The following is a 27,933-nucleotide window of genomic DNA, read 5'->3' on the forward strand; positions in this document are numbered from 1 at the left end:
TGTGGGGCTGATGATCCCTCTGCAGTTCCTCCCCAGCCAAGACAAGCTTCTTTCTTGTTGTTTGCAAAAGGAGGAGGGTTGGAGGAGACTGAAGCCAGTTTTCAACCTACTTGCCGTAAATAGCTTTGCGGGGCCCTACTGCGAAAGACGGTGGCCCCTAGAGGAGGAGGAGGAGGAGGGGGAAATGTGGGGAAGCAGATCTGGCTGGAGTATTTGGGGAGGAAAGAGGGGTGGGGGAGAGAAGGCTGTTGTGGGCAGCAGGGGTAGAAAGCCAGCCATTTTAGGGAGGGGGCGCTGCATTGGTCTGTGACTTGCAAATGAAGGAAGCTACTTCTGTTCCCTAGGTGCCCTTTGGAGGTTTGGCTCCTTTCCTACAAAGGGAACAGGGAAGCCTCTGTCAGGAGCTTGAATAATCCCTTTTTCTTAGTGAAATGCCTCCATGACTTGGGGGAGTTCTGCTTCAAGCACAGAACCACGTTTTTGCTTTGCAATACTCAGTGGCATCATCCATTACAGCAGTTCCTGCTGCAAGGACCAGTCTGTGGATAAAACAACTCTGGTCTTCTTGGAGGCTGCCTTTGGAGCATGGAAATGAAGATGGAAATGCAGGATTCAGGTGGCCCAGAGAGCATCAAGGCTGGGAACAGTGAGGAATTCTGGGAAAGGACTCTGCAGGAAATCCTGCAGGAGGACACACTTCCTTCTGATGTAAAGCACCAGTGCTTCAGGCAGTTCCACTACCAGGAGGCTGAGGGGCCCCGACAGGTGTGCAACCTATTCCACAAATTTTGCCATCAGTGGCTCATACCAGAACAACACACAAAAAACCAGATCATGGACCTTGTGATCCTAGAGCAGTTTCTTACCATCCTGCCCCCAGAGATGGAGAGCTGGGTGAGGGAATGTGGAGCAGAGACCAGTTCGCAGGCAGTGGCCCTGGCAGAAGGTTTCCTCCTGAGCCAGGCAGAGGCCAAGAAGCAGGAAGAGCAGCAGGTGAGAGAGTTGGTAGAAGATTAAATGAGTTCTTTTCATCATATGTTCGATTATATTAAAAATTGATATCCCACCTTTCTTTGAGACCTCAAGGTGTCACTAATATGAGAAAGAAGTAAAGCTAACTAATGGTTAAGTCTACTTACTGAAATAGAGAATAATAATAATGTAATAAATAAATAATATAATATAAGCAAGGTGAAATTTTCTTAATTTGCCCAGATTTCTCTCAAAGCCCTTGCAGGTGGAAGTATCCTAACCCTCCACATTCCCTGCCTGGGATTCTTGTTGCTGTTTCAGGTGCAGGGACAGCGAGTAGAAGTGACTACTGATTTTTCTAAGGCAGTGAAAGCTCATTCAGGTGCTGGATCGAAGCTGCTGCACAGAGGAATCTCTCAGAAGGATCATGCAGGTGCCATCTCACTGGGTATGGAATAAAGGATCCCGCTTCTGCTGGGTCTCCCTTAATCCCATGTGCCTAAAAAGGGCAACTTCTTTCAGACCTCTTCTGATATTCATTAGTATCTAGTCTATTCCGCACAAAGCTGGAAATCTCTTTGGAGTCCCCTTGGGCTGTGGCCTCTCAACCTCATCATTGCTGCAGCAGTGAGCTTTTAGGGTAGATGGCCAGCAGACTTGAAGGGCAGGGCAGCACCTGGGGAAGGAGACTGGGAAGTGATTTTTGCTCCTCTCCTCTTCTCCCCTCTCCTCACAAGTGCTGTTCACTGCCAGAAATATGTCCATGAGAGTTGCGCAGCACAGACAAATATGTCCATGACATGAGCACTTTAGCAGGGAAAAGACATGAACAAACATCACTTCCAGATCTCATTCCGCGTATGCTGCTCTGCCCATCGAGCCTATGGGGCAGTTACACTGAAGCCTCCCTGCCTTGATTCACTTCTGATCCCATTGATGTGTCACTGCCTGTCAGGTCATCCAACAAGTTAAAAAATGTACATGTCCAAAGTCAGAACCTCTGCCCTGGAGTCATTGGGAGTGGGGTGACCTTCCTCTCCCTCCCCCCCATTGCTAAACAGGAATTGATATTGAACATATCAGAATAAGCTATCTGGATAGTCATCCTTCAGTAGCAATTCCGTGCAGTGAGCAAGGGGTGGAATTCGAGGACCAGAAAGGTTCCCGCCTGCTGTAACATTTTATAGCTTTACGATCAATCATCCTATGATCGCTTTTGTGTCTCTTAGTTCATGGAACACCACTGGAGGTGTTGAGAAGGTCATGGCTCCCGTGTGGGGATGGAGAAACAGCTTCTACACAACCAGATCAGGTAGGGGAGGCATCATGTGGTGGACAGGCAGGGTGCCTTTCTCTGAGCCTGAAGTAATCTTTTCTTCTCTGGAATCTGTTCACTAGGAAGGCTGTGAAGGCTTGAATCCTTCCAGAGGACCCTTAGCTGCTACATCTTAATATGAGATTTGCTTACGGGGGTGGGGGGACTGTTTTCTGACCTGTGAGTCCAATATGTTCTTGTTCCAGGGTGCCGTGTCCTTTGAGGAGGTGGCTGTGCACTTCACGGAGGAGGAGTGGGCCCTTCTGGATGCAGACCAAAGAGCCCTGCACAGAGCAGTCATGGAGGAGAATAGGCAGAATGTGGCCTCTCTGGGTAAGGCTCCCTCACTCTTCAGGAATGGCTGCTGCTGCTTTCTTTGTTGGGACCCAGCATTCCTTCTTGGTGTATTCTTTTGGCAGGATTGTGAGGGCTCTCTTATCCAGAGGCCTATTGTTGGAACTGCATGAAACAATGTTTCACCCCTGTTCCAGTGCAGGTCCGGTAGTCGCTGCCACCACTCTCTGCTTCCAGAGAGAACTCAAGTCTGGGCTTAATCAACCTTTGGCGGATTCCTTCCATCCCCACAGAGCAGGAGCCAGGCTTGGTAGGCAAGTTTCCCTTTTAAGTAGCTCAGTGAAGCAGTCAGCTCATGGGAAGTGGCAACTCCAGAGTCTCAGAGCATGCACATACAAGAGGCGAGCTTCTTCCTTCTAAAGGATTACTTTAATAAACCACAAGAACCAAGGTGGGTAAGGGAGTAGTTAGGTGGTAGTAGTAAAATAAAACAAAAGTCATTTCTAGCTCCTAACACATTCTACAGTCTAAGCAAAGCGCTTACATATTTTGGTGACTGGACGGTTCAGTAAATAGATGGAAAGTTGCTGAGGACTTTACACAAGCAACACAAAACTTTTAAAGAGTTTCTTAGGTAAAGACCTGGAGGGGTGGTGAGTGCCTCCCAGCAGTGGGAGGTAGGCCATGAGCACTCAGGTTGGCAGCTCCTCAGACAATGAAAGAATGAGATGTCGTGGTTGGCAGAGGCAACTTTGAGGTTGCCACCTGTCCGTAGTTCAAAGAGTTTTCCAGTGACCATCCCCACAGGGGCGTTGGGGTGCAAAGTGTTCATTTCTCCTGCGCTAGACAGGATTAGGGAATTGGTGAGAGGCGGTCCGGTGGATGCTGTAAACGTAGTGCCTCCGCTTTTAAGATTATGGAGGCTAACTCTCATCATGCACAGGGTTCCTTCACATACCTTTTCCACCTTGAATTGGGGGTGTTGGTTTCCCCCCAAAACCTGCTGCCTCAGATTCAACCATGTTCTCTAAAGACTGTCTCTTGGCATGTAACAACGAAGCTTACTCACAGCATCTAAAGATTCTAACTTATACAGTGAAGTTGCAGGGTTAACAAGGATCAGTTACATTGGGTACATATTCTAATACCTATAGTAAATATCAGGGTAAGCACACAGAAACAGAAAGAATTCCCGAGCTGGTGGCTCAGCCTCCCCACTTCCTGTTTCCAGTGAGAGGCTCAGGTCTCAGTCAGGTTGGTTCTTCCTGGTTTGTCACCATTGTTCCCTCTAACAGGGATTCTCAGATGTTGCTGACTACACTTCCCAGAATCCCCAGCTGCATTGGCTTTTGTTTGGGGATTATGGGAGTTGTTAGTCAACAACATCTGGGAATCCCCGTTAGAGGGATTCCTGTTTGTCACTAGAATGTCTTTAGAGTTTATGAGTAATTTACACATCTGAGATACCTGCACTCCAGGTAGGGAAGGGTTAATATTCACTTGGACTCCTCCCTGTATTTGGCTCTCTGCATAGAGCTCTGGTACTTCTTGCTTCAGGAGAACCCTATCTCCAGTTGCTCGTAACACAATGTCATGGCTCAGACTTCTGACTCAGAAGAGTCAGAGCAGGAACGGGAGGATTCGCCTGCTAGTGAGGGCTCAGAGGCACAGCAACAGGATTTGGCAGGGAGACCAGGCTCTGGAGCTGAGGATTCGGAACAGCTGCCAGACATGATTTCTAATGAGGAGGAGCCTGGGATTTCACCTGTCTTGAGAAGATGTCTCAAGAGGCAAGCTCAATGGGAGTCACGCAGGCGCAGGAGATAACAAGAGAAGAAGCAGAAGTGCTGACTCAGGGAAGCCTGATTGGCTGCTGGTTCTCGTGAGCCATATATATTTAGCAGTCTGTCAATTGTTCAGATGCGGTTAGCAACGTTGCTGACCGCAGTCCATGTGCTATTCTGAATTTCTAACTTTTCCAAATTCCAGTTTGCCCTTGTTTATGCTTTCCTGCTTTGTTCCGTTAATTCCTTGTTTCTGGTGTCCTTCGCTCTTTCATTCTTCGCTCTGTGTTTTCTTTTCAGTTATTACTCAGTTATTGTTAGAGGGGGGTACCTAGTTCAGTTCAGGGGGACTTAATTCATTTACTATTTTATTTGTGAGCATTTTATTTTTCACTCGTGCAGTTCCGCTGCTGCTTTCTGTTACCTCACTGGGGAGTGCTGAAGGGGGTTGTAAATCCTGTTGGGTGAGCCGAGCTAACAGATTTACGACACACAACCACTGCCCGCACTTTTTTCTGGTTTGGGGTAGCATTCACATTGGCAGTGGCTAGGTTCATCTCACATTCCTCTGACACCTCTGGCTGGCTCCATATTACCGAGCATCTCCCTTCCAGCTTTTTGCTGAGGTCTCTGCTAGATAATGATCCATCTTCCCACACAAAATAGGATCTCTGAGTCTCTGGGGATCTGGAGGCGGGGCCGCAGCCTCTTCCCTGATCGTAGCTAGGGAGGAGTCATCCCATTGGCGACGTTTGAATTCTGCTGTTATTGGGTTATCCAAAGACACCAGCGACAGTTCCTCTCCCTCCTCCTCTCTTCTTGGCAATTGTTCAGATTTGGGGGTGGGGGCGGCAAGGTGAGAGGCGAGTTGGTGTGCAGAGCAGGGGAAGGGCTGAGGGTCCCTTAGTTTTCCTCAGCTTGGACTACTTCCCTTCTCATCCCTCCTGGCTGGGGTATAAGCTCCTGGTTGTTGAGGGGAGCGGCGGAGGGGGCCGTGGGGAGGAGCCCCCCACTCTCTGCCGTGCCCACCTGATTCTGGGTCAGACCAAAAGGTCTGTTCCCACCAAGACTGGTATTTTGGGATGGGAATGAACGCCAGCTGTCCAGTCCAGTTTCAATCCATTGTATTCTAGGGAGACTCTGGCTTTGGGGGATCAGAAATGTGGTTCATTCAAAGGTAGGATGGACAGACTTTCCCCATTTAATATCTGTCCCTTTTTGAGACAGTCCTCATGTGCAGATGTGATGTTGGGCCCAGAGTCCACTAACCCTGGAACTTGTTTGCCATTTACGGTGATCGGGATCCAGCGATGTTGGGAAAGGAGGTGAAGGGATCCTGGAATCTCACCTCCTATGTCCATGGCTCTCTCGCGCGGAAGCTATTGCAGCCACCACCTGGAGTGGGGTTTGTGTGCTGGCGTTCTCCACCCTTGCCACCATCGGTGACAGGATGGGTGTCACTTGCATCTGTATGGTTCCTCTTGCTCTCCCCACACCCCATCAGGGTTGGCTTGGCCATCTTCCCTGGTGCCTGCCGCTGCTGTGTCTGCGGGATCTAGTCTAGTAGCTGCTCGGTCTCTCTCATGCTGCCGCTTGGCCTTGTCCCTTCCCTGCCCACTGGGGAGGTTTGGGTTGCCACCATAAGTGTGGGGCTCACACAGGACGTGATCATGTAGACTTGGTGGGGTTCCGAAGGCACTGCCAGTGCTACTTGCGGGCAATCCCATTTCAAGTGTCCCATCACCCCTGGGTAAAGAATTTGTGGAGCCCCAGACTGGAATTGGGGTGGGTGGGAGTTTCATTGCTTACTGCCCCCTTGTGGCAACCCTGCGGGGATCCTGGTGGGTGAGTGTAGGCATTGCCTTGGAGAGGTCGGTAAAGGCTTTCCCTCCTTAAGGCGATGGCATCTGCGGCGACGGCAGCCTCCTCGGCTGTCCTGGACCCCCCCGATCCACTTGGCAATTGTGTTCTGGGTCAGAGCATACCTGCTTCTCACCCTGTCTTTGAAAATATTGAAATTGCTCTCCATCTGGCCGCAAATCCACCAAAATGTCCCACCACCCAGATGTGTGCGCATGTATGCTAGCCATCTGCCCTTGGGCAGCTGCTGGTCCCAGCAAGCACGTCCAGAGTTTCCAAAAAGGTTTATAACATTGTCATCTTCATGAAAGGTCGGGAGCAATTTCACTTCTGTTTTAGTTTTCATGGGGGCAGAGTGGGTGGTATGGTTTCTGTCTGCTGCTCTCCCCCACTCCTTCTGCTCCTTCTCCCGTTTCAGGGCTTCTGCCTTGCGTCACCAATACCCTAAGTCTTGTATTTGTTCTGAGCTTGTGGTGGGTTCATTTTCCCTGTCCGAGGCCATGGTAACTTCTTCCTGGACATGGTTTATCCTGATCATTAACTACACTGCTCAGTTTGGAATCCCACAGTGCTGACAACCATGTAAAGGTGGCCCCACTGGAGTTTAGGTATTTTCACTCACTCACCCCTGCTCCAGTGCGGGTCCAGTAGTTGCTGCCACCACTCTCTGTTTCCAGAGAGAACTCTGGGCTGAATCAACCTTTGGCGGGTTCCCTCCATCCCCACGGAGCAGGAGCCAGGCTTGGTTCCCCCTTGTAGGCAAGTTTCCCTTTTAAGTAGCTCAATCAAGCGGTCAGCTCATGGGAAGCGGCGGCTCCAGAGTCTCGGAACATGCACACACAAGAGGCGAAATTATTCCTTCTAACAGATTACTTTATTAAACCACAGGAGCCAAGCTGGGCAGGGGAGTAGATAGGTAGTAGTAAAATAAAACAGAAGTCATTTCTAGCTCCTAACACATTCTACAGTCTAAGCAAAGCGCTTACATATTTTAGTGACTGGTGATTCAGAAAATAGATGGAAAGTCACTGATGATGTTACACAAGCAACATACAACTTTTAAGGAGCTTCTTCAGTAAAGACCTGGAGGGGCAGGGCATGCCTTCCACCAATAAGAGGTAGGCCAAGAGGGTTCAGGTTGACAGCTCCTCAGCCAATGAGAGAATGAAACGCCCTGGTGGGCAGAGGCGACTTTGATGATTAGGAAACTGGTGAGGGGCAGGTCCGGTGGATGCTATGAAGGTTGTGCTCCCGCTTTTAGGATAGTGGAGGCTAACTCCCATCATGCACAGGGTTCCTTCACAGCAACCTATTCAACTTCACAGCTGGGTTGGAAGCCCAATCCAAGTTTCCATAGGTCACCTTTCTACACCACATCATTTAATCACTGGAGATGGGTTGCATGATGATGATGATTAATTTGATTTCTATACCGCCCTTCCAAAAATGGCTCAGGGTGGTTTACAAAGAGAAATAAAACAAATACTTTTTTAAAGGATTTACTTCCTGTTCTGAAGTCCGCTTTGTCATGGGCTTTATTGCTTGATTTGACCCTTCTTTTCTACCTGCAATCTATACTATGCTTCTTTCTCTCTCTCTCTCTCCTAGCAGGTGATGGGTGGAAAAGCAAGACTAAAGGAGAAGCATGCAGGTCACAAGTAGAAACAGCAAGATGTAAAAAGAAGGGACAACAGAGAAAAGCAACAAAAGAAAAGCAGGAAATGAAGAATGAATCTTGTCCTGTTCATGCTGGTGACTGCCAAGAAACACCAATCCAAGAAGAAATAGAGAAGGGAAAGCAAGAGAGGCAGCCCCTCTTGTGTGAGAAAAGCATTGGTTATAAATTGTGGCTGAAATGTCACTGGGGAATGAAGAGAAAGGAGGAGAAACCATTTAAGAGCTTGGAGTGTAGAAAGAGCTTCAGTCAGAACTCTCAGCTTATTAAACATCAAAGAACTCACACTGGAGAGAAATCATATAAATGTCTGGAATGCAGAAAGAGTTTCAGGTCCAACTCAGGGCTTAGGAGACATGTAAGAATTCACACAGGAGAGAAACCATTTAAAAGCCTAGAATGTGGAAAGAACTTCATTCACAGTGTATACCTTGGTGACGATCTCAGAGTACATACTGGAGAGAAAAGGTTTAAATGCTTGGAGTGTGGAAAGAGCTTTAATCGGAGATCATGTCTTAGGAGGCACCAAATAATTCACACAGGGGAGAAACCATTTCGATGCTTGGAGTGTGGAAAGAGGTTCAGTCGGAACTCACATCTTAGACAACACCAAGGAATTCATACAGGAGAGAAACCATTTCGATGCTTGGAGTGTGCAAAGAGCTTCAGTTCGAGGGGAGATCTTAAGAAACATGAAAGAATTCACACAGGAGAGAAACCATTTAGATGCCTGGAGTGTGGAAAGAGCTTCAATCAGAGCTCAATTCTTAAAGACCATGAAAGAATTCACACAGGTGAGAAACCATTTAGATGCTTGGAGTGTGGAAAGAGCTTCAGTTGGAGCTCAGGTCTTAAAAACCACAAAAAAATTCACACCGGAGAGAAACCATGTAGATGCTTGGAGTGTGGAAAGAGCTTCAGTTGGAGCTCAGCTCTTAAGAACCACGAAAAACTTCACACAGGAGTGACACCATTTCAGTGCTTGGAGTGTGGAAAGAACTTCTGTCAGAGTTCACTTCTTAGACAACATCAAATAATTCATACAGGAGAGAGACCATTTAGATGCTTGGATTGTGGAAAGTGCTTCAGTCACAGACGAGATCTTAAGAATCACCAAAGAATTCACACAGGAGAGAAACCATTTAAATGCCTGGAGTGTGGAAAGTGCTTCAGTCGGAACTCATTGCTTAGGAGACATCAAGTAATTCACACAGGAGAGAAACCATTTAGATGCTTGGAGTGTGGAAAGAGCTTCAGTTGGAGGGGAGATCTTAAGAACCACGAAAAAATTCACACAGGAGAGAAACCATTTAAATGCTTGCAGTGTGGAAAGAGCTTCAGTCAGAGTTCAAAGCTTAGACAACATCAAATAATTCATACAGGAGAGAAACCATTTAGTTGCTTGGAGTGTGGAAAGAACTTCAGTCGGAGGGCAGATCTTAAGAATCACCAAGGAATTCACGCAGGACAGAAACCATTTAGATGCCTGGATTGTGGAAAGAGCTTCAGCCAGAGCTCAAAGCTTAGACAACATCAAATAATTCACACAGGAGAGAAACCATTTAAATGCTTGGAGTGTGGAAAGAGCTTCATTCATGGCTCAGCTCTTAGGAGACATCAAATAATTCATACAGGAGAGAAACCATTTAGATGCTTAGAGTGTGGAAAGAGCTTCAATCAGAGCTCAAATCTTAAGAAACACCAAGGAATTCACACAAAAATTCATGAGCCTCAGTTGGAGCTCAGATCTTAAGAATCTCCAATTAACACAAGAGAGAAACTATTTAAATGCCTGGAGTGTCGAAAGAGCTTCAGTCAGAGATCAGTCTTTGCAAAACATCAAGGGATTCACAAAGGAGAAAAACTATACAAATGCCTATAGTGTGGAAAGAACTTCAATCCTGGCTCCCACCTTACGCAAGATGAAAGAATTCACACCTGAAAGGATATACATGTTCTTCTAAGTGGTCTCTGTCCATCACACAGATGGGGCTTCACGCCTGTGGGAAGAATAATCTGGAACGCCTATCAAGCTGATTTTTCTCCTAGATTGCCTCAGCTGGACACCTCCCCATACACCTTGGTCACATGACCCTACCCCCTTCTCCTCAGTTCTTTTTCGTCCGCCAGAAAAGTAATATCTCTGGACACCTGTCAAGTTGTTCTCTGGGCCATTTTTTCCTTTCTGTTTTATTTTGCTACATCCCTTTCATTTTTCCTTCCTTTCTAATTTTGCGTTTTACTTTACACCTATTTGGATTTTTAGGTTTGTTTGTTTTTTGTTTTTTAAAAAAGGAGGGGAGGGGAGAGAGGGAAAAGAACTGGAAGCTTCATATTCGGTTTATGGCCAGTAAATTTGCTTTTAAGCGCTGCCCTGGGTGCCGCTCTGCTTTTCCTGCCTCTGATGCTCATACCCTGTGTCTCTTTTGCTTGGGTGAGACCCACCTTCCTGACGCCTGTCAACATTGTCAGAAACTTTCGAAGAGGGCCAAGCGTGACAGGGCGTCCCGTTTGCACTTATTCCTTTGGGGAAAGCGCCTTGTCGGGAAAAACCATGGAGTGCTCGGGCACCGCTCCGAATGAGACCTCTGATGAGGTGAATGGATTCTTGGGGGTGCTCTCACAGCCGCCAGGAGGGACTCCCTCTGCTTCGTCGCTGCCTCCCGCCCCGATTGTGATCAAGATTACCTCACAGAGGCAGGCTGTTTCATCCTCCATCTCGACACAGCCTTCAGTTCCTGAGCAGTAGTCCACTGCCTCTGGGGCTCACCTGACCGCTCCTGTACCTAAGAAACACAAAAAGAAGAAAAACAAGTCTAAGGAGTTGTCGGCATCGAAACCTAAACAAGCTCAGACTGATGGCGGCCATAAAGACAGTGCTTCTCATACTGAGCATGCTCGGAACTCCGTTAACCCTCTGCAACACTTGGAGCTCTCCAGCACTGAAGCCGTACAGAGGCTGAAAAAGCAGCAGGGTCAGGGGCGTAACTATAATAGGGCAAGGGGAGACAATTGTCTGGGGGCCCACCGCCTTGGGGGGCCCATCAGAGGTAAGTCACATGACTTACTCCCCAGGCCGCGCACCCGCCCGGGCTTCCTTCAGTTGGATTCATCCTCCAAAATTGATGTGAGTGTTGAGACCTGGAGCTACCAGAACAGCATGTCTTGCTCTAGTGCCATTAAATGACTTGCATCGTCCCCAAGTTACAAAACCTTTAAAAAATAATTTAGGATGATGTTCTGTTGTGGGACATAGAAGATACACACACACACACACACACACACACACACACACGGGGGCCATTTTAAAATCTTGTCTCTGGGCCCACTCCAACCTTGCTACGCCCCTGAGCAGGGTGCCGAGGGGAAGCAGCGCTCACAAAGACAGCAGTCGAGCTCCCCAGCACCAGTGACACACACTCCTGACCCCCCACGTAGACCGGAAGGGCAGCATTTGACCAGTGTCTCGTAATCGGAAACCCTAGAGTCTGTTCCCTAGCCGAAGTATGTTGGTGACATTCTGACCGCTGTCTTTCAAGGCAATGAACACTCTCCTTGCTGCTCGAGTTAGTTTCTCTGAATGGGAAGCCAACTGGATCCCCTTGAACAGGAAGCCAAAGGACTGGATGGCCCTGGTGCTGCACAGAGGCGGCTGCTCTCAGTGTAGCCATCCCCACGCGGTTCCTCCTCACATCTCCAGGGCCAAGAGGGCCCCTTCTGTTGGAACCAGAGTCTACAGGGCCGGCTGGGCGGGCATGTGGGGATGTTGGGAAGGCTCACGGGGACACTACACATCTCAGATGGCCCACACAATTTCCCACCCAGCCCCACGGGCCCCTGTGGTGCCCAAAATATGAGGACCAGCCAGGGAATGTCCCACTTTGGGAACAGCTGCCTCCACCTAGCACCAGGAGGGGGCTGCAGATTCCTGGGAATGGAGTGTCCGATGCAGAGCCCTGAGGGGTACATTAAAATTAGCAACTAGGTGGGAGGCCCAGAATGTCCACCATGAAGCACTGGTGAGTCTGAAATGGCAATGTGAGGAGTCTGTAGTTTGTTTTTTAATAAGAGATTTCTAGGAGAAGATGTACCTGAGGAAATGTCGTTAATAATGCAATGTGAGGTGTATCTTTGGAGTTGGAGATAACTCCCTTGTCATGGACAGATCATCATCTGGTGGGGTTTCGTTTGACTGCTCTGTCTGCCTTCTACAGGGGTGGTGGGCCGATTAGAATGGTCCGCCCCCGGAGGCTTATGGATCCGCTCAGTTTCCAGACGGCCCTTGGGGAGTTTCCAGTGTCTAGAGCTGGTGACCCTGTCAAGGCCCTGGTGAATCTCTGGAATGGAAAGATAGCCTCGGCTGGTGCCTAGCAGCTGACTTAGAACTGGTGCAGACAGGGGAATCCAACTGTTTAATTAAAACCTATTGACAAGGTTGTTCCTAAATGCCCTTTCTGGCTTGGTGGGGCCCATTCGGCTCCTTGGTTTTCCTCAGAGCTTAGGTTGATGAAACAACTCGGGTGATGGCTGGAACGACGCTGGAGGAAGAGTCATGCTGAATCCCACCAAACATGGGCTAGAGCCCATTTAAGGGACTACTCTGTGGCGCTGGGCGTGGTGAAGAATTTTTTTTTCTCCGCCTCCATTGCCTCTGCTCAGTGCAGACCAGCGGAGCTTTTTCGTGTAGCAAAGACATTGCTGAACACATCCCCCAGATAAAGGGGGAGGAATCATCTACAGCCTGTTGTGATCAGTTTGTGTGTCACTTTGCAAATAAAGTCGCTCACATCTGTGCTGATTTGGACTCCAGAGTTTTGGCAGTTCTGGCAGACCTACCTTTGGTACCATCTGGTCCTATTGTGTTGGATTCTTTTCAGTTGGTGCAGCCTGAGGATGTGGACAAGATCCTGGGTAGTGTGTGGGTGACATTGTGTGCTCTTGACCCTTGCCCTTCATGGCTAATAATAGCTGCCAGGGAGGGTACAAGCAGATGGTTGGGGGTGATTATTAATGCTTCACTGAGGGCAGGATGCCATCGTGCCTCAATGAGGTGGTGTTAAGACCATTATTTTAAAAGCCCTCCCTTGATTCCCTCCAACCCGGACAACTATAGACCAGTCTCTAACCTTCCCTTTTTGGGCAAGGTGACAGAGCGTGTGGTGGCATCCCAGCTGCAGAGGGATGATAGGGATTATCTGGACCCTTTTCAATCTGGCTTCTGCCCCGGATATGGGACAGAAACTGCCTTGGTCGCTCTAGTGCATGACCTATGCCAGGAACTAGACAGAGGGAGTGTGTCCCTGTTGGTTCTGCTGGACCTCTCAGTGGCATTCAATACCATTGACCATGGCATACTTCTGGACTGCCTCTTGAGTATGGGAATTGGAGGTACTGCGTTGGAGTGACTCTGGTCCTTTCTTGGGGGGAGGGTCCAGAAGGTGATGCTGGGGGACTACTGCTCGGCTCCGTGGCCATTGGCCTGTGGGGTCCCGCAGGGTTCGGTTTTGTCCCCCATGCTGTTTAACATCTACATGAAACTGCTGGGAGAGGTTGTCTGGAGACCTGGACTTGAGTTTTCAGCAATATGCAGGCGACACTCAGCTCTATCTCTCCTTGTCACCTGATCCTAGGGAGACAGTGGATATCCTGAATCAGGGGCTGGAGGTCGTGATGGGTTGGATGTGGGCTAATAAACTGAAATTGAATCCGGACAAGACAGAGGTAATGTTGGTCATTAGGAGAGCCAATCGGGATGAGGAGTTTTTACCGGTTCTGGATGGGGTTGCATTCCCCTTGAAGGAGCAAGTACGCAGCTCGGGGGTACTACTGGACCTGGCTCTGCTCTTGGAAGCTCAGGTGGAGGAGGTGGCCAGGGGTGCCTTTGTACAGCTTTGGCTAGTGCGCCAGCTGAGTCCCTTTCTTGAGAAGGCAGATTTGGCCACAGTTACCCATGCCTTAGTTACGTCACGTCTGGATTACTGTTAACACGCTCTACATGGGGCTGCCCTTGAAGTATATCCGGAAACTGCAGCTTGTGCAAAATGCGGCAGATAGGGTTTTATCTGGAGCTGCCTGATGGGAGCAGATCACACCCATCTTGAAAGAGCTGCACTGGCTACCACTGTGTTTCTGGGTCCAATTCAAGGTGCTGATTTTGACCTTTAAAGCCCTTAACAGTTGGAGCCTGGGATACCTGAGGGACCACCTGCTCCCAAGTTTACTGCCTGCTTGACGAGATCATCTGAGGGGGCTCTGCTCTGGGTGCCGACAATAAGAGAGGTTCGGTTGTTGTGCACACGGGACAGGGCCTTCTCTGTTGCTGCCCCCAGATGCTGGAATTATCTCCTAGTGGCTATTTGCTTCTCAGTCTCCATCACAGTTTTTAGAAAGCATGTTAAATCTTGGCTTTTTACCCAGACTTTTATATGATTGTCTCTGCTGCTGCTCTGTATTTTGTACTGTTTTTATGCGTGTATTTTAAATCTTCTTAATTAGATTTGTTTTATATTTTTAGCTTAAAAATATTTCAATTGTGGCATTTTTGTAATCTTGTTTTTAAATTCTGTGCAAACCACCTTGGGATTGTTTTAATAAAAGGTGGTGTATATATGTTTAACAATAAATAAATAAATTAAGCACATATGGTCTGTACCACCACAAAATGCCACCCCACAGGCTGCCTCCCTGCTCCCCCCCCCCACTGCCACAGGGCCTCTCTCATCCCACTGGGGCATCCTGTGCATTCCCCCCCCCAGCCCAGGAGGGCACCAGGCTTCCCGCCTCCCTTCCCTGATGTGAGCTAGGATTAATGCCCCCCATTCCCCCCCCCCCGCTGCAGCAGGAGCTCTTTCCAGGTTCCAGGGGTGTGAAAAGTAGCACTTGGAGAGTTCAGGGAAATGAGGAACCGCCGACTCCAATGCTGGGAATCACAGTGCTTCCACGGGGGAAGCTGCATCTGTTGCATTTCCAACTGTCGCGGTAGATGTTAAAGACCCATCAACCCTGGCTGGGGTGGGGTGTTTCATTCCAACATAATACACCGAGCTTGGATTGAGAGCTAAAAAGCCGTTTATCGACGTGAGCAGTTTCATTCTTCGGAAGGGCAAGGAAGGGAAGCGGGAGACCACCTTTGACTCCTGACTGAGATGCCAACACAGAGTTAAGGTGAGAGAGATGTGAATCCTAGACAGGCCAAAGCTGATCGTGATTGGAATCAATCTCTTCCTGCCCCTCTCCCTTAGCTGGGAAAGAGGAGGACTAGTCCGGAATCATTTGGGGAGCCCCTCCGGGTGTCTATTCAGAGGGGAGGGAGGGAGGAGTGGGTGGGTGAAAGGAACCTCCCAGGGGGAGAGCAAAGCCCAGGAAGCGAGTGGGGGGAGAAAAAGGTCACCCCAGCAGCCCCCCACCCACTGCAGCTCATGTGTGGGGCTGATGATCTCTCTGCAGACAAGCTTCTTTGCAAAAGGAGGAGGCTTTGAAGAGACAGAAACCAGTTTTCCAGCTGCTTGCCATCAATAGCTTTGCGGGGCCCTAACGGGAAAGACTGACAGTGGTCCCTGGAGGAGGAGGAGGAGGGAGGAAAGGGGGAGAAGCAGATCTGGCTGGAGTATTTGGGGAGGAAAGAGGGGTGGGGGAGAGAAGGCTGTTGTGGGCAGCGGGGGACATGCAGCCAGCCTTTCTGGGGAGGAGGCGCTGCATTGGTCTGTGACTTGCAAAGGAAGGAATCTCCTTGCATTCTCCAGGTGCCCTTTGGAAGTTTGGCTCCTTTCTTATAGGGGGAGGTCTCTGTCAAGAGGAGCTCGAATAATCCCCTTTTCTTAGTGAAATGCCTCCATGACTTGGGGGAGTTCAAGCACAGAACCACATTTTTGCTTTGCAATACTCAGTGGCTTCATCCATTACAGCAGTTGCTGCTGCAAAGACCAGTCTGTTGGTGAAACAACTCCAGCCTTCTTAGAGGCTGCCTTTGGAGCATGGAATTAGAGATGGAAATGCAAGACTCAGGTGGCCCAGAGACCATCAAGGCTGGGAGCAGTGAGGAATTCTGGGAAAGGAGTCTGCAGGAAATCCTGCACAAGGACACGCTCCCTTCAGATGTTCAGCACCAGCGCTTCAGGCAGTGCCACTACCAGGAGGTTGAGGGGCCCCGACAGGTTTGCAGCCGACTTCACCACCTTTGCCGTCAGTGGCTCAGACCAGAGCAGCACACAAAACACCAGATCATTGACCTTGTGATCCTAGAGCAGTTTCTGACCATCCTGTCTCCGGAGATGGAGGGCTGGGTGAAGGAATGTGGAACAGAGACCAGTTCTCAGGCGGTGGCCCTGGCAGAAGGTTTCCTCCTGAGCCAGGCAGAGGCTAAGAAGCAGGAAGAGCAGCAGGTGAGAGAGTCGGTGGGAGATGAAATGAGTTCTCTTCATTATATGTTCATGTATATAAAAAATTGATTACCCACCTTTCTGCGAGGCCTCAGGGTGTCACTAATACAAGAAAGAAGTAAAACTAATTAAGGGTTGGGTCTGCTTATTGAAATTGAGAATCATATAAGCAAGGAGGAATGTCCTTAATTTGCCCAGATTTGTTTCAGTGCCCTTGCAGAGGGAAGTATCCTATCCCTTCTCCCTCCATCACCCACCCCTGCCATTGTCTTTTCTAAACCCTGCCTCCCCCTTCCCTGCCTGGGATTTCTGTTGGCTTTTCAGGTGCAGGGGCCATTAGCAGAAGCGACTAATGTTTTTTCTGAGGCAGAGAAAACTCCGTTAGAAGCCAGACCGAAGCTGCTGCACGTAGGGAGCTCTCAGGAGGATCATGCAGATCCCACCTCACTGGGTAAGGAATAATGGATCCCACTTCTGCTGGGTCTCCCTTAATCCCATGTGCCTAAAAAGGGCGACTTCTTGGTCAACCTGTCTAAAGTCTCTAGCCTCTCTTGCACCAGGCTTGAGATCTCTTTAGAGCAGAGGTGCACAACTCAAATGCTGTGGTGGGCTGAAACCAGCCATGACTTGGTGTGCAGGGGCTGAGGTCAATTTTTAGACCCTAAATTTAGGGCACTGATTATTACAATGTAATATTTATTTATTTATTCATTTAAAAAATTTATATACTGCTCAAAACTGGCAACCTAACCCTTATTGGATAACCTCAGATGTGGGTGGTGGGTGGGGGCAGCTCTCCAAGATGGTGTGGAAATCCAAGTAGAGTCATTTATTCCTCAATCCAGTTGTAACTTAGGAATTGATTGAATGGAGGCATCCAGTTGGAGCGTAGGTGGGGGCACCACTCCACAGGAGCGAGGTCAAGGCGGCGCGTTCTGCAGGCTTGCTCCATCTGCCCTCCCCCACTCCCAAGCCTCCCTGGCCTCCTTCAGTTGGGGCTGGGAGCTTCTTGGAGAGGAGGGAGAGCGGCTGGGAAGGTGAGCAGAGCACTGCCTGGCTCCCCTTTCTGCTGCCATGCCTCCCAAGCCCCTCGCTTCCATTGGGGCCTGGGAATAAGGGGGCACATGCTTTCTGATGGAGACAGAGTGTGCATGCGTGCCATCATTCTCATCAGGAGGGCAGAGGGGCTCAGGAGGGAGAGCACCAGCTCCCACCCACATGCTCTCTTTGCTGGTTCAGCCCGCAGCATCCGCCCCAGGCACATGCCTCTGAGAGAGCGAGGCAGTGCAGGACCTTTAGGACTGCCTGCCTGCCGACTTGCCTTCCGTCCACTGGCCGAGCACCAAGTATGTACTCAATGGGGCTCCCTCCCCTTCCTCCTGCTCGCTTCTCCCCACCAGTTCCCGAGCCCCTCGCTGCTTCTGGGAGCTTCCTGGAAAGGAGGGCCTGTGTGTGCCCTGAAAGAGATACAGAGCACCTGCCAACACTGAATGAGGACACACACGTGCCCTGTATCTTCTTCAGGGCTCAAACACACCCTCATTTCCAGGAAGCTCCTGGCCCTGAGAGGCTCAGAAGCTAGTGGGGAGAATTGAGTGGGGACGGGGGGAAACGAGCTGGTCTTGTGGTAGCAAGCATGACTTTTCCCCTTAAGCTAAGCAGGATCCACCCTGGTTGCATATGAAAGGGAGACTAGAAGTGTGAGCACTCTAAGATATTCCCCTTAGGGGATGGAGCCGTTCTGGGAAGAGCACCTAGGCTCCAAATTCCTTCCCTGGCTTCTCCAAAATAGGGCTGAGAGAGATTCCTGCCTGCAACCTTGGAGAAGCCGCTGCCAGTCTGTGAAGACAATACTGAGCGAGATAGACCAATGGTCTGACTCAGTAAATGGCAGCTTCCTATGTTCCTATAGACCTTGCAGAAATCGTGGAGTCCAAGTTGGACTGAATACAGGAGATCTTATTTGCAAAGAACCCATTAAAGGCATCACAGCAGAGCAACTGATTGGAAGTAGAAGGAGCAGAAACCAAACTCCTCACAACCCTCCTGGGCCAGATGTTGTGCTGCTCAGGCCTGTTTTATAGTCCACAGCTGATGGGATGGACAGAGGACCGTCAACCTGATCAGAGCTGCGTTGGAGCAGGGAGCTTTTACAGCAGTTCCCCTGCAGGCTTGATGGGCAGAGAAGCACGTGGGGAAGGAGACTAGGGGGTGATTTTTGCTCCTCTTCTCCCCAGTCCTCGCAAAACTGCTGCTCCCTACCAGAAATATGTCAGTTTGTGTGACACAGTACAGACAACAATAACGACTACTACTACTATTACTACTATAATATTTATATACCGCTCATCAACCAAAGTTCTCTAAGTAGTTTACATAGAAAAATAAACAAACATGTCCGTGGGATCAGTCCTTTTGCAGGGAAGGGACAGAAGCCAACAACACTTCCAGATCTCATCCCCCATGTGCTGCTCTGCCCATCAAACCTGCAGGGCAGTGACGCTTCCTAATGTAACATTGTATTGCTCGACAAAAAAAGGATTGCTTTTGTCTCTCCTAGTTCATGGAACCCCACTGGAGGTGTTGACAAGATCATGGCTCCCCTGTGTGGATGGAGAAGCAGCTTCTACACATCCAGGTCAGGTAGGAGAGGGATCATGTGGGGGGCAGCCTAGTAGGAACGTGCATGGAACCAGTTGGCCTGGTCTGGTTTGCGTCAGGATCGAACTTGAACCTGACCAGACTAGTTTGGTCCCGCACCCCCTCCCCCCACCCGGTCTAGTCCAGCAGGGCATTTCATGAACTTTTCCTTCTCCCCCCCCCAAGTTTTTTTTTTTTAATTTAACCTTCTCCCATTCGGAGAAGGTCCTTGAGGCGGTGGGGGTGGTCCGTGGAGGTTCCCCCTACTCCCACCAGCCTTTGTTCTCACCCCTTGGCCAGTTTTTAATAGTTTGGCTCAGCAGCCACACCGAGGCCATTTGTGCATGCGTGGTGGCATCCAAAATAGTCACCGCACTGAACTATGGCTGTAGAACCTGCTGGAGTGGGTGAGAAGGAAAGCCAGCGGGGGAGATGGAATCTCCGCGGGGGCAACCCCCCCCGCCCCCTTGAGGACAAAGGGGAGAAGGTTAAAAAAACCCTAAAGTTCGCAAAGCGTGGCCAGACCGAACGTGGTGGTTTGGTTCGACCACGAGCCGTCAAACCAAACCAGCTCGACATCGAACCCATTCGACGTAGAGCCGGTTTGCACATCCATACAGCCTAGTTGCCTTTATCTGAGCCTGAAATAATATTTGCCTCTCTGTGATCTGCCCACTAGGAAGGCCAAGAGGCCATGAATCCTGCCAGAGGACCCTTAGCTGCTTCATTGTAATTATCCTCAGAGATTTGTGTATGGGCAGGGGCACACCTAGGTAATTTGGGCACCCAGTCCACCCAATTGATAGCCCCTGCTTCTGCAAGGCCACGCAAAACCTTCTTTGGTTTGCTCAGACCACCCAATCACTAGCTCCCCTGCGTGAGGCCACGTGAAACCTTCTTTGGAAAGCCCACCCCGCCAAATCTCTGCAGTTTTCCCCTCTTTTTTCTCTTTTAAAATTTCTTACCATGGCCGAAGGGTGGCTTTGGGGGTGGGGAGCAGAGTAGTCCTTCTGCCTTTTCCCCACCGCCATGGCGGTGGGGACCAGAGCGACGCTGGGCCCGTCCATTCAGGTCAGGTTCTTTTACTAACTGTGAGGTGTGCCTGTGCAGTTTAGAGATCGTCCCCAACACCTCAGGCGGAGGGCGGGAGAGGGGAAAAGGGCTGCTCCGCAGCCACCCCTCAGATGCGGTAAGAATCTTTTAAAAAAAACAACAACCAGTGGAGGTTTGGTGGGGTAGGTGTGGTGTTGGAGGCCCCGGGCCCCGGCCATCTGTAGCCCCCCCCCCGACCTTGGTGGACTGGACCGGGTCCCCAAGGTCTGGGGGTTAGAGCGCCTCTGTGTATAGGGGTAGGGGGACTTTTTTTTAACCTGTGAGTCCAATATGTTCTTCTTTCAGGATGCTGTGTCCTTTGAGGAGGTGGCTGTGCATTTCACGGAGGAGGAGTGGGCTCTGCTGGATGCAGACCAAAGAGCCCTGCACAGAGCTGTCATGGAGGAGAATAGGCAGAATGTGGCCTCTCTGGGTAAGGCTCCCTCACTCTCCACGAATGGCTGCTGCTGCTTTCTTTATGGGGACCCAGCATTCCTTCTTGGTGTATTCTTCTGGCATGATTGTGGGGGCTCTCTGCTGGGTGGGGGAACACTTATCCAGTGGCCTGTGGTTGGAACTGCTGTTGCTGGAAGTGTTAGGGGCTTCTTGCTGTCTTGCCTTGGGAGGATGTGGAATATTCTGAGAAAGTGCTTCTCTTCCCTGTGTTTGAGCCCTGCTGGCTTTTTCACCAAGATTGCTTTTCCCACTTGAATTTCAAGCCAAACTGGGAGAACAGCAGCTTCTTTCTGGCATCGGACTGATGCTTTCTGCTTCAAGCAATACAGCATCACTGGCTGGCTTTTGGGGGCATTGTGATGGGACCCTCTGCCAGCTGGCACCCCTGTTTGGGATTAGTGCTTTGGAGGCCATTGGGTAAAGCTGTGCAGGCTGCAGCTGAACCATGCCCTGAAGCGAGACTTTGGATATGGAGAATGGGCCGGGATGGTTGTGGTGAGAGCTGTGATGAGCTCCTTTGGCATCCTTCTGACCAGCTGATACATAAACTGCAGAGGATGAGCCTTAGTGGGGGGAAGAGGTGATTTGGCAGGTGGGCTCCAAATCCTGAAGAAAATATTTCCAGTGAATAGCAGAGAAACTGATGCATTGAGCGGAATCTTGTCTGCACTGACTGGGAGCATCTCTCCAGGGTCTCTTGCTCATAACTTCTCAACCCTGCTACCCAAATCCTGAACTGGGTGTGTTGAGGAGTCAGTCTGGGACCTGCTGAATACAAATGCTGCATGTTCTTTCTCTGCACTGATGGCTCACTGTCCTGTTTATTTATTTATTTAACACTCTTCTATACCTGCCAAAACTCACCTCTGAGCGGTTTACAACAAGCAAACAAAAAGTTAAAACATTAGTTAAAATAAATGACGACAAAAAACTTAACAGTAGTTAAAACAAAATAAATGACATAGTAAAAGTTAAAACATTACAACAATTAACGATGTTAAAACTGTTAAAACAATATTTAATTAAAAGCCTGGGTGACTAGGTGTGTCTTTAAAGACTTTTTAAAAGTTGTCAGAGCATGGGGAGGCTCTTTTTAAAGCAGGGAGTGTGTTCCAAAGCTCTGGGACAGCAGCAGAGAAGGTCCGTCCCCGAGTAGCCAACAAACGAGCTGGTGGCACCTGCAGACGGACCTCTCCTGATGATCTTAATAGGCGGTGGGGTTCATAACAAAGAAGGCGTTCTCTTAAACACCCAGGGCCCAAGCCATTTAGGGCTTTATAGTATCTAAACAGCACCTTTTATTTTGCCCGAAAACCTATTGGCAGCCAGTGTAGATCTTTCAAAACGGGAGTAATATGGACTCTCCTAGATGACCCAGAGACCAACCTGACAGCCACATTCTGTACCCAGGGCAGCCCCACCTAGAGTGCATTGCAGTAATCCAGTCTGGAGGTTAGCAGCCTATGTACCACTGTTCTGAGGTCATTTATCTCAAGAAACGGATGCAGGTTGCATATCAGCTGAAGCTGATAGAAGGCACTTCTGGCCACTGCCTCAGCCTGGGACACCAGGGAGAGGTTTGTGTCCAGAAACACCCCCAGACTGCGTACTACTTCCTTCCGGGGAAGTGTGACCCCATCCTTGGTAATATTATCAATGTCATCCTAACATTTTTTAGTGTAGTTGTCTCGTATATAAACAATCACCTTTCCATTTTTTAATCTATGAGGACTTCCCGTATATGAAATGGTTTATCTTCACCAAAAGCACTGGTAATAACTACACCATTAGTCAATTCAATGGAACTAACAGTAAATGAAATGCAAGAATATCCAAGAACTCCTACTACACATTTCTGGTTACTTTCTCAAAGAATCACATTTGCTGAATCCAACTGGGAAGAAGGCAACATTTTCTTTTCATGTTACAAACAACAGAGACCTCACATTGTTCCACAAGCAAGCAGCAAGCATGTGTCACACGCTGCTCCAGCCCAAACAGAAGGGGGAAGTCCGGGTGGGAGGAGGGATCAAAGAGAGATTTGGAAGTAGGAAGGAAAGACGGGAGGAGAGAAGAGAGGAAGAGCAAGCGGGAGGGGAGCCCCAAGAGGAAAGTGCTGTGAATGTAGCAATGGGGCACGCAGTTGGGGTCTAGAGAGCAGTCCAAACAGCAGCCAAAAGCTGTGCCCCAAACTCTGACTGCAGAGGAGTCCCACAAGGGGCAGAGAAAGGAGGAAGGAAAACCAGTAAGGAGCTAACAGTAACACCAGAAATAGTAAGAAAAGAGAAATGATCAGGAGATGAAGAGGAGGAGGAGGAAGGGGGCAAGGAGAAAGAGAAAGGAAAGGGGGCTGAGCGGGAGGTGAGAGAGGGACCTGAGGACGGCTGCTTGGCTCCAGTTGACTGCGGCTCCTGCCTGCTGGTTGTTACTGCCTCCTGCTCGTCCTCCCTCACACAGAGCACAGGAGCAGTCTGAAAGGTGGGCAGAAACAGCTGTGTGCCTGGCAGCCTTCTCAGCCGTGCCTCCCGCTCCGAGCCTGGCTGGATCGAGTTGCAGCAGTCAGCCCCACTTCCTCCTTGTGGCTTGGAGCGATATTTGGAGCGGCAGGGGAAAAGATAGAATGGGGGAAGCGACCTGAAGCAGCAATCCGAGCGCACGGGGAGACTGTGCGGCTGCTGGGATGGGCTGAGCGGGGAGCCACACCTCTGTGCTCACTCCCTCAGCCGCACAGCTTAGAGCCCCAAGCCGGAAGTTCAGGACAGCAGCGAGACAGAAGCTGCCGCCTCTCTGCCTGCTGCTCCACAGTGAGTGATTGCGGCTGAGGGAAGGAGCGAGCAGCGCAGCAGCAGCTTTGACATTAGCTTTATTGCTTGATTTGATGCTTCTTCTTCAGTCTATACTATGCTTCTTTCTCTCTCTCCTAGCAGGTGCTGGGTGGAAAATCAAGACTGAAGGAGAAGCATGCGGGTCACTAGTAGAAAGAGCAAGATGTAAAACGAAAAGACAACAGAAAAAAGCAACAAAAGAAAAGCAGGAAAGGAAGAATGAATCTCCTACTGTTCATGCTGGTGACTGCCAAGAAACACCAATCCCAGAAGAAATAGAGAAGGGAAAGCAGAAGAAGAAGCCCCTCTCCTGTGAGAATAGCATTGGTTATAAATTGTGGCTGAAATGTCACTGGGGAATGAAGAGAAGGGAGGAGAAACCATTTAAGTGCTTGGAGTGTAGAAAGCACTTCAGTCAGAACTCTCAGCTTATTAAACATCACAGAACTCACACTGGAGAGAAACCATTTAAATGCCTGGAGTGTGGAACGAGCTTCATTCAGAACTCACATCTTAGACAACACCAAGGAATTCATACAGGGGAGAAACCAATTAAATGCTTAGAGTGTGGAAAGAGCTTCAGTCAGAGCTCAGCTCTTAGGAGACATCAAGTAATCCACACAGGAGAAAAACCATTTAGATGCTTGGAGTGTGGAAAGAACTTCAGTTTGAGCTCAGCTCTTAGGAGACATCAGATAATCCACACAGGAGAGAAACCATTTAAATGCTTGGAGTGTGTACAGAGCTTCTGTTTGAGTTCACATCTTAGAGAACATCAAAGAATTCACACAGGGGAGAAACCATTTATATGCTTGGAGTGTGGAAAGAGCTTCAGTCGCAGCTCAGGCCTTAGGAGCCATCAAAAAATTCACACAGGAGAGAAACCATTTAGTTGCTTGGAGTGTGGAAAGAGCTTCAATAAGAGCTCAAATCTTAGACAACATCAAAAACTTCATACAGGAGAGAAACCATTTAGGTGCTTGGAGTGTGGAAAGAGCTTCAACCAGGGTTCACATCTTAGAGAACATCAAAAAATCCACACAGGAGAGAAACCATTTAGATGCTTGGAGTGTGGAAAGAGCTTCAATCACGGTTCACATCTTCGAGAACATCAAAGAATTCATACAGGAGAGAAACCATTTAAATGCCTGGAGTGTGGAAAGAGCTTCATTCAGAACTCACATCTTAGACAACACCAAGCAATTCATACAGGGGAGAAACCAATTAAATGCCTGGAGTGTGGAAAGAGCTTCAGTCAGAGCTCAGGTCTTAGGAGACATCAAATAATGCACACAGGAGAGAAGCCGTTTAGTTGCTTGGAGTGTGGAAAGAGCTTCAGTTTGAGCTCACATCTTAGAGAACATCAAAGAGTTCACACAGGAGAGAAACCATTTAAATGTCTGGAGTGTGGAAAGAGCTTCAGTCGGAGCTCAGGTCTTAGGAACCATCAAATAATCCACACAGGAGAGAAACCATTTAGTTGCTTCGAGTGTGGAAAGAGCTTCAATCAGGGTTCACATCTTAGAGAACATCAAAAAATTCACACAGGAGAGAAACCATTTAGATGCTTGGAGTGTGGAAAGAGCTTCAATAAGAGCTCAAATCTTAGAAAACATCAAAAAATTCATACAGGAGAGAAACCATATAGATGCTTGGAGTGTGGAAAGAGCTTCAATCAGGGTTCAAATCTAAGAGAACATCAAAAAATTCACACAGGAGAGAAACCATTTATATGCTTCGAGTGTGGAAAGTGCTTCAGTTGGAGCTCAAGTCTTAGAGAACATGAAAGAATTCACACAGGAGAGAAACCATTTAGATGCTTGGAGTGTGGAAAGAGCTTCAGTCGGAGGGGAGATTTTAAGAAACACCAAGGAATTCATACAGGAGAGAAACCATTTAGATGCTTGGAGTGTGGAAAAAGCTTCAGTCAAAGAGGAGGTCTTAAGAAACACCAAATAATTCACGCAGGAGTTCAAGAGCTTCAGTTGGAGCTCAGATCTTAAGAATCACCAAGGAATTCACACAAGAGACAAACCATGTAATTGCCTGGTGTGCGGAAAGAGCTTCTGTCAGAGATCAGTCCTTGCAGAACACCAAGGAATTCACAAAGGAGAAAAACTATACAAATGCCTATAGTGTGGAAAGAGCTTCAGTTCTAGCTCCCATCTTACACAAGATGAAAGAATTCCCACCTGGAAGGATTTACATGTTACATTCAGTTCTGCTCAAAACCTCAGGACCAGAGAAGGGAAAACGACACACGCTGTTATGTCTGCTGGCTGAAAGCTAGGAGAAACTTGAAAAGCACTACAACCGCCTCGGGATCGATAGCTGTTTCGCTGAACGCTTCCTCAGGAACATTTTCCATCAGACTCTGTTAATATGCAGGCTAAATGCATGTTAATCAATTTAGCCTGCATATTAATGGAGTCTGATGGAAAATGTATCTACAATCATCGTTCCCAGCTAGCAGACATAACAGAGTGTGTTGTCTTCTCTTCTCCGGTCCTGAGGCATCTGAGCAGAACTGTATGTATGTACAAACACCAGCAAAATATCTAGAGATCATTATTGAACTTCTGGCATCCCTCTGTACTAGTCTGGACTTGGTCCCTATAAAGAGTTGCAGTCGGGAACTTTGAGCCACTTCGGAGCTACATATTGTTGCCAGTTTTGGCTGTTGGAGTTATCTCTTTGCCTCAAAAAAACCTTGGGTTTTTTTATGGAGTTTACAATCACACGTCTTCATATGTGCATTGTATTCTGTTGGTTATACATGTGGGTTATATATGTCTAGCTGGTTGATTTTTCTGTATAGGATGTTTCCAGTCATACGGTTTACTGCATGTGTACTGGTTTTTGGTTACACAGTGGTTGTTTTGATTAAACTTTACATAAGGTTTAGTATATAATTCAGTGTTATTTTCATTGTTAGAGTGGTGAGCATTTTGTTCACGGGTTGGGTTTGTTTTTCTCCTTCATGGTTCTGTGAATTCCCCCTTCTCTTTGATTAATTATTAATCTACACAAGAATTCTTGTTTAAAGGTTTGATATACCCCGAGAGGTCATTTATCCTCAAATATTTCCACCTCCAGAGGAGTAAGACAGGGCTGCATACTAGCACCTACTTTGTTTAACATCTACATTAATTCTGTAGTGTCCTGTCTTTCGACTCCTGTCATTCACCCTCCAAAACTGGCCAATATTCCATTCTTCTATATGCAGATGATATGGCCATCATGACCCAGACTTCCATAGGATTAAAACGTGCCCTTGGTATATTAGAGCCCCTGGTGGCGCAGTGGTAAAACTGCTGCCCTGTAACCAGAAGGTTACAAGTTCGATCCTGACCAGGGGCTCAAGGTTGAGATAGCCTTCCATACTTCCGAGGTCGGTAAAATGAGTACCCAGAATGTTGGGGGCAATATGCTAAATCATTGTAAACCGCTTAGAGAGCTCCGGCTATAGAGCGGTATATAAATGTAAGTGCTATTGCTATATTATATGATTTCTGTAGGCAGGAATCCACTGAGGTCAATTATCACAAAATGAAAGTCTTAGTGTTCACCAAACATCCAAGATATCACAATTGGGTTATGCAGGGGCACAAAATCGAGCAGGTCAGCTCGTTTAAATATCTTGGAATTGTTTTCCAGTCTTCTGGCTTGCAAAACGCCCACTTAAATTTGTCCATACAAAATGCTCAAATTTCTACAAATAAAACAAAATCATTCCATTTTACGAGAGGGGCCTCATTTATCCCAGCGGCGATCAAGTTATTTGTTCCTAAAGTCTATCCGGTATTTTTTTATGGTGCCCAATTGGGGCCTCCTAGTGATTTTGGCCCGCTGGAAGCTGTACAGTCTAAATTTATTAGAGCCATTCTTCAAGTTCCCCCCTGTGTTCCCAACTGTCTTACCAGATGAGAAGTAGGTCTCGCTAGGGTTGAATCGGGTTATTGGACCTGTATTATAAAGTTTTGGTTAAAACTGGTTTTTGCCAATGTAGGCCTGGCTTCCTTGGTAATGATCGATGACTTTATAAGTGGAAGACCTTGGTTAAAAATAAACTTCTTCAATTTGGGTTCTCCCATGAGGAAATTCTTAGATTAGGACATGATCAGGCCTGGCAAGTTATTAAGCAGTGTAATGCCGATACAGAATTACAAGTGGATACAGCCTGTCTAAGGAGTGGCATCTATCTGGGGAAACAACTTTTTAATTCCAAACCAACAGCATATTTAGATAATATTCTTAACCCTAAATTTATGCATCCAATTACTCTTCCCTGCCTAAACGCCCTTCCAACTGCCGTTAGGGAAGGTAGATATAAAGGGATTCCGTTTAATTTAAGGATTTGCCCCTGTGGAATGGGTGCCGTAGAAACTACCACTCATGTTATTTTGTATTGTAAATTTTATAGTGATACTCGTTTAAAACTAATTAATCCTCTTTTGGGGAAGTTTTCAGGTCACTCTGATGAATTTTATTTAGAGTTTTTGTTATCTAACTTTTGTAAAGAGATCACTTTCATTGTGGCTAGGTTTTGCTACATTGTTTATATTATACGCTCTAGTCTTATGTAATGTTTTTTATTCTACAGTCTGATCTATGATCGTAATAAAGTTTATCCAGAACTTCA

At 48.2% G+C, this 27,933-nt stretch overlaps 1 protein-coding gene across 6 annotated transcripts; it reads left to right on the forward strand.

Moving 5' to 3' along the window:
* The first annotated feature begins 205 nt into the window (after nucleotides 1-205).
* LOC128347449 (oocyte zinc finger protein XlCOF6-like) lies at nucleotides 206-27,933 on the forward strand. Of its 6 annotated transcripts, none has more exons than XM_053302148.1 (6): nucleotides 206-993; nucleotides 1,294-1,420; nucleotides 2,202-2,284; nucleotides 2,494-2,620; nucleotides 7,834-9,634; nucleotides 23,737-27,933. In XM_053302148.1, exons 1-6 carry the CDS (start codon nucleotides 586-588, stop codon nucleotides 25,292-25,294), a joined length of 4,104 nt encoding a protein of 1,367 aa, XP_053158123.1. In that variant the 5' UTR covers nucleotides 206-585; the 3' UTR covers nucleotides 25,295-27,933. The 6 variants fall into 6 exon arrangements, with proteins under 6 accessions (XP_053158123.1, XP_053158119.1, XP_053158118.1 ...); XM_053302144.1 differs by lacking the exons at nucleotides 206-993; nucleotides 1,294-1,420; nucleotides 2,202-2,284; nucleotides 2,494-2,620; nucleotides 7,834-9,634 and adding exons at nucleotides 14,982-15,064; nucleotides 15,787-16,281; nucleotides 16,603-16,729; nucleotides 18,839-18,921; nucleotides 20,317-20,443 and having other exon boundaries at nucleotides 23,391-27,933; XM_053302143.1 differs by lacking the exons at nucleotides 206-993; nucleotides 1,294-1,420; nucleotides 2,202-2,284; nucleotides 2,494-2,620; nucleotides 7,834-9,634 and adding exons at nucleotides 15,503-16,281; nucleotides 16,603-16,729; nucleotides 18,839-18,921; nucleotides 20,317-20,443 and having other exon boundaries at nucleotides 23,391-27,933.

This window comes from Hemicordylus capensis, chromosome 2 (genome assembly GCF_027244095.1).
Source record: "Hemicordylus capensis ecotype Gifberg chromosome 2, rHemCap1.1.pri, whole genome shotgun sequence".
NCBI classification, from domain to species: Eukaryota; Metazoa; Chordata; class Lepidosauria; order Squamata; family Cordylidae; genus Hemicordylus; species Hemicordylus capensis.